The sequence below is a fragment of the Citrus sinensis genome, chromosome 2 (genome assembly GCF_022201045.2).
Source record: "Citrus sinensis cultivar Valencia sweet orange chromosome 2, DVS_A1.0, whole genome shotgun sequence".
Lineage (NCBI taxonomy): Eukaryota > Viridiplantae > Streptophyta > Magnoliopsida > Sapindales > Rutaceae > Citrus > Citrus sinensis.
In genome coordinates this window covers 19,284,482-19,293,769 of record NC_068557.1, presented here as the reverse complement: position 1 = coordinate 19,293,769, position 9,288 = coordinate 19,284,482, and the positions used below count along the sequence as shown (strand labels likewise).

At 32.5% G+C, this 9,288-nt stretch overlaps 1 protein-coding gene across 1 annotated transcript; it reads right to left on the bottom strand.

Annotated features, from left to right (window-relative positions):
• Positions 1-8,107: 8,107 nt before the first annotated feature.
• On the bottom strand, positions 8,108-9,055 carry LOC127900312 (uncharacterized). The gene has a single exon (XM_052434943.1). The coding sequence runs from the start codon at positions 9,053-9,055 to the stop codon at positions 8,108-8,110; it is 948 nt and encodes a 315-aa protein (XP_052290903.1).
• Between the last annotated feature and the right edge of the window lie 233 nt (positions 9,056-9,288).

Here is a 9,288-nt window from a genome sequence, read left to right as displayed (position 1 = left end):
TCGTAACAAACCTAACACTGAGTAAGCCTCATTTCCTTTTGTTTCATGAGTTTTTGTTTCATTTTTATTCGCTTTCCGTTTTTTCTTTGGTGATTCCGATTATATGCTCTCATTTTTCATGTTTTTGTTTCGTTATTGTTTTCCTTTATTAGTCTGTCAATTTCTTTTTCAATTTCCTCCTCACATATTCAATTTTTATTCAGTTTAGAGTTAGTTACTACTGATTGAGCTTCATATCACTATATAAATTTTTTTTTATTCAAATTATCACCTCATTAATTATGATCTCGTGGTTTAATTATTACCTCATTAATCGTCATCTCTGTCTGTGAATTACTTTGAATTTTTCATTTTTCGGATATGATTTAGTAGATTGCAGGATCGCAAATGCCAGTCGGAAATTGATGGATACCAAATAATAAAAAGGAACAGAGTAGACACTATTAGCATATATATATCTATAATGTTGATTTTGATGATAACAAACAAGATTAAGAATGATTAATTTTTTAAAAGCTCAAATTATTTTAAATAAATCATTATTTTCATAATATAAAAGCTTTATACTTAATGGAAAAAAGATTTATGAAATTGGTTGTTTTCAATTAATAGTTTAAATTGAAAAAGTTTTGAAACTCTAGAAATTGACTTATTTGTAAAGTTTTATGACAATTTGGGCCATAGTATAATTATAGAAAGTTTTAAGGTAAAACTATAATTTTAGAAAATAATTTCACTATAGCAAACGGCTAACCGTTTACTGAAAACAGCTAACCGATAATTTCCAGAAAGCATGTTCTGCAAAGTATTGTTAAAATGATGATTCTGGAAAATAACGGTGAACCGTTTACTGAAAACGGTTAACCGATTATTTTCAGATTGCTAACCTTGAACCGTTTAGTAAGAACGGTTAAACCAAATTTGTTTTGCAGGTCTCTGAAATTTAACGGCGAAAGGGTAATCCTAAACGGCAAACCGTTTATTTGAAAATTGGTCAAACGGTAACTTTGACTAGCTTAAACGGTTAACTGTTAATGGTTAACGGCAAACCGTTTTTGAGCAGAAAGTCTATAACGGCTAGTTTTTTTAGCTCCAACTATAAATAAGCTCATTCAAATTCAAACAAGGTTGATCACAACAAGACCATTGAGCATATATTTGAGAATACAATCTTCATAGAGCTTTAAATACATTCTTGCTTCATCTATTCACACATTGGGCATTGATTTGTAATCTTAATTATTGTGTGAGAAAAAAATAATTTGTAATCTTTTACTTTGAGTGATGGGAAAAAATAATTTGTAATATTTTACTTTGAGTGATGGGATAAACTTGGGTTAAGAGATTGAGGATAATCTCTTGTTGTAAAGGTTCATTGGCACCTTGGAAGTCAAGTGTAAGCTTTTGAAGCCTTAGAGGCTTGCTTAGTGAAATCCTCAAGCACGGAAAGCTTGGAGGCATGGACGTAGGCGAGGTTGGCCAAACCACGTAAAAATCTTCGTGTTTGAATCTCTCTTCCCTTATCTTTTTACATTGTAATTGATTTAATTGTTATTGCTTTAAATTCGTTTTAGATTTGCATGATATTTTGTTTTAGAATTGAATAATTTTTAGAATCCCAATTCACCCCCCCCCCCTCTGGGGTTGCATAACTAGAATTTCATTTGGTATCAAAGCGAGGTGCTTTTGTGTAGACTTAACCGTCTAGAGTTAAAAATCCATGGCAACCCATAATGACTCAACCCATAATCACCACCCCCAACCAGCTTATTGCTAGGCCCTAGCAATTTAAGCGATAAAAGTTTAGTAAAATTTCAAACTCAAATTGAAAATCTTTTTTTAAAAAAAAAAATTGTGTTTACTTCTTCCATCATAGTAATGACAACAATCAAATAAAAGTATAAGCATTATCTTCAGCCTAAATAAAATCACACCCGCACAAAACAATTCAGTAAAATCTTGTAAAATGATCAATTATCACAGCTACATTAATCAAGCTACTTTTAAGAATGATACATCAAACTCCAAAATCTCACGATTAAGAGTGACTCTCTCAAAAGAAGATATACCCCAAATTAATTTGTCACTCTGAAAAAAAAATGGTAGATTTGAAAAAATAATAAAACAATATCATACGCTCTCACCAAGATGAAAATAATGCCTACAACTTAGAAATAAAATGATCTCAAGTCCAAGGAATTACTAGCAAAATTTATTTTTATTTTTATGCATCACCACATCTTTTAGTCCATATTACTAGCTTTTACTTCATACTATAGTTCCCAAAAATCGAGAACTTTTATTAGGACGTAACGTAGGTTAGGGTCATGACTAACAAAAAAAATGTAATAAGGAAAACAAAAATATATATTTAAAAAATAGGAGACTTTTTGGAGATTACAAGGTGTTTTTTTTCTTTTTGCTTGGATTTTTTTTTTATTCATATATACATATCATCTTTTTTTTTATAGCACCATTATTAGGAATACATAATCATCCCTATTTTCAAACATAATTGGGTGATGGAAAACATAAAACATAAGGTGATACTCCTCATTGGAGTAGGAAAATATGATAGGTTACCAAAGAAAAAAAAAATTTCAAAAGCTCAAAGGGGTTAACTATGGATTCTTTATAATAGGGTTAGCTAGAAAGACTCAAACAAATCAAAGATAGCCTTCTGTCATCTTTTAGGGCTCTATATAATCTTTCATATTCACTAGTTCAATGGACTTTTAGATATGGCTACACAAACTTTTTTTTTAAAAGAAAATATTGAGATCTTGTATAATAAATTGTGAAGCTGTATAGGCAAACAAGGTTACTCTCTAATGATAATAGGATTAAAAACTCATTTGGTCTTTTCATAACATGTACATTCCTCCAAATTGCTTAATCAGTTTCACTCATCCAATTTCTCAATTTGTGTTTCAACATGCAAAAGGAAAAACATAGTGTAACATAACTCAAGGCCAAAGATAATACAAATACCAAAATTTAAAAATTGTCATGTTATCCAATGTTAAAAGATCACACCAAAAAAGAAAACTTTTTTTTTTGTTAAAGAAACACTATAAGAAATTAGGACTGATTGTAGAAACTTAAGGGAGATGATTAAGAGAAAAAGAGAAAAAAGACAGAGAACAAAACTTTAGAAGACATTTTTTTTTAAACAAAACACTAAACTTAAGAAGATGCATTTCTAGAGACACTACATTCTATATTCTACCATCTTCGACTCAAATTTTTATCCAAAATTAGTCTTTACAACAAAAATTAGTAAAAATATCACTAGGACTGAGACATTCCACAATTATCAATTATTCCCTCCCCCCAACCTGAAAGAGATATTGTCCTCAATGTCTAAAGAAAAGAGTAGAGTTTAGAAGATATCACATGGCCATTGTGGAAATATTTACAAACGGGGAGTTAAATCTAATTTACACTTTTTACAAGAGTTACTGCCATAGTCATCAGTTGCCCAATCCAACGCCAAAGTCATGGGATCTGGCTCTGGTTTGTAAGCTTACAAAAGATCAAGTAACTCATTAGCAGTAGGAGCACAAATGAAGAGTTTTTTCGCTGAGGATGGAATAAAGTAATTTTTAATTGCATGATTAAGAAATGGTATTAAGCTATCATAAAAGTTATTAGCATTTAACAGACCGATGGGTTTTTAATAAATATTCAAATGGGCCCAATAAGCAAATGTTATTAGCGCCTCCAAAGTTGCAAGGTCTCCTGGCAAGAAAATGAAAGCGTCAGCATGATTTAACATTTCAGATATTCTTTATTGCATACCTGAGACAACTAACTCTTCTCCAATTTGTGGGTCTGGTAGACATCCTAAAGGTTTTAAGGCTTTTGGAATGATGCCTAGCACTTGGCTTCCTTGAATGAAAGCAGCTTCAGAGACAAGTTTTGATAACCCTCGGTCACCTCCTCCATATACAAGATGTAGTTTCCTCTATGCTATACCACGACCAAGATCTACGGCTGCCTGAACAAACTTCTTATACTTTCCATAGCGAAATCCAGAATGCACACAAATGTTTTTAAGTTGACTGCTTGAAGTTGCTGCCATTAGAAAAATTCTAAAAAGAAACAATTTAGGAGTGCTTGAAAATAAGCTCTTATTTAAGGATCTTGGTAATGGACATAATGATATACATCTGTAAATGGGGTGGTGTGTTTGTCAAATGACGCGTGAAGCTTTTAGCTTAATAATTCAAAGGAAAATAGTAAAAAGAAAAAAAACAGTGATTAGATAAAAAAAAAAGACACAATAATAATAATAATGCAAAAGATAAAAGAATAGTAAAATAAAATGATATTTACTGGTAGTTGTGATTGTGGCTCACATCTTCCTCTAGTTTTACGTCCAGTAACGGCTTTAACGCCCTCTATGGGTCGAGGATATGCTTTCCATCCAATTTTCTTATAAACTGGCAAACATGGTCTTTTAGAGTCAGATTCTCAAGACTAAATTGTGCACTTTCCTTTTAGAACAACTTCCACAAATTTTGAATTTCACGTTGAACATATCCGCTCGGATGCGTCTCAAGAGATCGTAAGATATTATCCAACGATTCTTCACTCATGCCATCTTTAACGAATTTGATTTTATCTTCAGAATTTACAGAAACCATTCCTAAAGCTTTACAACATGGCTTTTTGCAAGCAAGTCTTACACAGTGAGAATATTCAGAGCCAAGTCGCTTAGCTCTTCTTTTCTTAACAAATGTACTTTTACCAAAACCAGGCATGTAAGAAATGAATGGATCAGAAAACTCACCTGCCAATCGGACATTTGCTTCAATTAACCAGCGAATGTCAGCAGGAATCCCATTGATCATTAACAAACGCAGTCGTTCACAATGAGCTTTGTAAATATTCTTAAGAGTATTTTGAGGGAGAGAAGGAAAACGTTGATGCAAATTTTGTTGTATTTCTTCCATGCTTGACATTGAGGTTTCAGTTATTGTGGGAAACTAAGAATACCGACTTAAAAAGTCACGAAGTACCGTTATCTGCCATTTATATGGGAGAGTGAATCAAAACAAAACGAATCAAATCTGCAAAATCAAATCAAAAGCGAAGAAGAACAACAAAATAAAACAAAAACACACAAGGAATATAACTCACCTTCGTCCTTTTATTGAATTTACCTCCAGTTCCAATTGCATATTATAAATACCATCCTCTATTTCCTTGAGTTGTTTTTTTCTAGATCTTTCATGTGGGATACTAACTCTAGTGGTTGTAGATCCCAAATGAGATGTGATTTACAAAATCGGAGTAATTTCCTCAAATGAAATTTTACATGTAAAAGCGTTTTAAGATGATCGAAAAGGAAATTTCTCATGGAGGTACTCATGACAAGTATAAAAATTTGGTGAGCTAAATCACAATTGTCAAACAACACACAATTAAAACAATGTAATGCACTCCATTCAAGACATAGGGAAAAGGAAAAAGAAAAAAAATCAAACAATTCAAATGATAAAGTAACAGTAAATCAAATTCATAAAAAGTTCAAATGAAATGGCTTAATAAAAATTTGGTGGGTCACTCAAATTGATTTCGGTATCTGCTTCACGTGGTTGGTATTCCAGATATAATTTCAATCTTTAACCATTAACTTTAAATGTGACACCATCCTTTGGATTCTCAATTTCTACAGCTCCATATGGATACACATTTTTTACAACAAATGGACCATTCCACTTTGACTTTAACTTCCCTGGAAATAAATGAAGACGAGAATTATAAAGCAACACTTTTTGACCAATTTCAAATGTTTTCCGAGAAATTCTTTTGTCCTGAAAAAATTTAGTTCTTGCCTTAATAATTCTGGAATTCTCATATGCATTATTCCTTAATTCCTCAAGTTCATTTAATTGCAATTTACGCACATTACCAGCATCATCAAGATTTGAATTAAAAGCTTTAACGACCCAAAATGATTTATGTTCAAGTTCAACAGGTAAGTGGTAAGATTTTCCATAAACAAGCCGATAGGGTGACATTCCTAAAGATATTTTAAAAGCAGTACGATATGCCCAAAGTGCATCAGTTAGTCGAAGAGACCAATCTTTACGGTTTGGATTAACTGTTTTTTTCTAAAATTTATTTTATCTTCTTATTTGTTAATTCAACTTAACCATTTGTTTGAGGGTGATAAAGGGTAGCAACTTTATGTGTAATTCCATATTTCTTCATTAAGGACTCAAATGACTTATTGCAAAAATGTTTACCTTCATCACTAATTATGGCTCGAGGTATTCCAAATCTGCTCAAAAGATTTTCTTTTAAAAAGCGGATCACAATCTTGTAATCATTGTGCCAACAAGGAATCGCCTTGATCCATTTTGAAACATAATCAACAGCAACCAAAATGTATACAAATCCAAATGATGATGGAAAAGAGCTCATAAAATCAATTCCCCAACAATCAAATATTTCAATGACAAAGATAGGGTTTAAAGGCATCATGTTTCGCTTTGAAATAGACCATACCATTTGACAATTCTTACACATTTTACAAAATGCATGTGAATCTTTAAATAATGTAGGCCAATAAAATCCACACTGCAATATTTTTACAACTGTCTTTTTTGAAGAAAAATGGCCATCACATGCTTCAAAATGACAAAATTGAATGACCCGACTTACCTCGTCGTCTGGTATGCATCTTCGAAAAATTTGATCAGAGCAGTACTTGAACATGTATGGATCATCCCAGTAAAACCTTCTCACTTCTGTTAAGAATTTATTCTTGTCCTGGGAACTTCAGTCACATGGCATTTCACCTGTTGTAAGATAATTAACAATATTAGCATACCAAGGTATTTTGTTTATAGAAAATAAAAATTCATCAGAGAAAGAATCATTGATGGGTGTTGTTTCAATTGAAAACTCATTTGTAAGTCTTGAAAGATGATCTGCAACAACATTTTCAGCGCCCTTTTTGTCCTTAATTGTCAAATTAAATTCTTGAAGTAGCAAAATCCATCGTATCAACCTTGGTTTTGCATCTTGTTTTGACATTAAATATCTCATAGTAGCATGATCAGAATAAATAATAGTGGATGAACCAATTAAATATGAACGAAATTTATCCAATGCAAATATTACAGCAATTAGTTCTTTCTCAGTTGTAGTGTAATTCATTTGAGAACTGTTCAAAGTTCTACTCGCATAATAGATGAAAAAGGGCTTACCTTCCTTTCTTTGACCCAAAACAGCGCCAACGACATAATCACTAGCATCAGACATTAGCTCAAAAGGTAAAGACCAATCAGGGGGTTGCATTATTAGGGCTGATGTCAAAAGAGTAGTTATTTTTTCAAAAGCTTGTTGACAATCTTTAGTCCATTCATTTATTAGGAGGTTACAAAGTAGTCTAGATATGACACTAAAGTCTTTTATAAACCTCCTATAAAATCATGTATGTCCTAAAAAAGAATGGACTTCTCTAATTGTCTTTGGTGAGGGTAATTTTGAAATGACTTCAACTTTGGCTTTATCAACTTCAAGTCCTTTTTAAAACACAACATGGCCCAAGACAATTCCAGAAGTGGTCATGAAATGGCATTTTTCCCAATTTAAAACTAGCTCTTTTTCTTTGCACCTTTCCAAAACTTTTTCTAGATTATCAATGCACATGCGCCAACTAGATGGAATTCATGTTGGGATTGGTTCACCTTTTTCATTTTTTACAACAGTTATTCCAGATTTCTTTGATACTACTTGTGTTGGACTTACCCATTTACTATCAGAGATAAGATAGATAATTCATGTATCTAGTAGTTTAAAGACCTCATTCTTTACCACTTCTTTCATATGAGGGTTTAATCTTCTTTGTGGTTGACAGGTTGTTTTGGCATTTTAAAAGATTAATATTTTTTATGTCTTTTAAGGTCCAACCAAATACAGTTTTATGCTTTTTTAGTATAGATAGCAATTTACCTTCTTGATTATTCGTGAGCTGGGAAGAAATTACCACCGGATATGTCTGTTGTTCTCCGAGATAGACATACTTCAATTCTTCTGGTAAGGGCTTTAATTCGAGTTCTGGTGCTTCCTCTTCATTTGGTTCTTCAGGTTATATCGTATCTTCAAAGTTCGATTGGTCATTGTCACTTATAGGTACCTGCATATAATCAAGTGTAGGGCATATGTTAGCAGTATCAAAATCTAATTCCTTACTTGATTCAAAAGAACCAGCAAAACAAATTTCAGCAGAGTTTGTAAAATTCCCATCCTGAATGTGTTCCTTAATGATTGGTTCGATGAGATCAATCTCCTCATTCTCATTATCATCATCTTCTTGGTGGTAAGGTTGTTTGCACATGTTGAACACATTGAGTTCCAGTGTCATGTTGCCGAAAGATAAATTCATTAATCCATTCCTGTAATTTATCAAAACATTAACAATAGTTAAAAATGGTCGACCCAATATAACAGGAATTTGTTTGCATTCATTAGCATTTGGTTCCATTTCCAAAACAATAAAATCCACAGGATATATGAATTTATCGACTTGGACTAATACATTTTCAATTATTCCTCTTGGAACTTTAATCGATCTATCAGCAAGTAAAAGAGTGGTAGAAGTTGGTTTTAACTCACCGAGATTGAGTTGTTGGTAAACTGAATAAGGAAGCAAATTAACACTGGCACCAAGATCAAGTAGAACATGTCCAATTTTATGATCCCCAATAGTACAAGAAATAGTTGGACAACCAGGATCCTTGTATTTCAAAGCACTATTGGTTGAGAGAATTGAACTTACCTGTTCTGCTAAAAAAGCTCTCTTTTGCACCTTATGTTTCATTTTCACCGTGCACAGATCTTTCAGAAATTTAGCATAAGAAGGTACATATTTAATGACATCCAGTAGAGGAATGTTGACCTTTACTTGTTTAAAAACTTCATAAATTTCTGGACTGTGGTTTGATTTCTTTGGCTTGATTAGTGCTTGAGGAAATGGGGGTACAAGAGAAGAGTTGGTTATTTCTTCATGGGTTAAAGGTTCGACAGACTCTTCCATATTTTCTAAAATTGAATCTTTACTAGTTTCACGAGGGTCCACAATGTGTTTTTAGGCCACTTTACCATCACGAAGGGTTATAACTTATTTGACTTGACTCATGTTTTGGTTTCCTGAATTTCCCATTTGAGGATGTTGTTGACTCTTGGGTTTTTGTTCAGGTTGAGCACAAAACTTTCTTTTTTCATGCATGGTCAGAGCAGATGTAAGTTTGGAGATAATTTATGTCAAAT

Bases quoted from the DNA above. Each gene is read 5' to 3' on its own strand.
- LOC127900312 (XM_052434943.1), bottom strand. From the start codon at position 9,055: ATGGAAGAGTCTGTCGAACCTTTAACCCATGAAGAAATAACCAACTCT.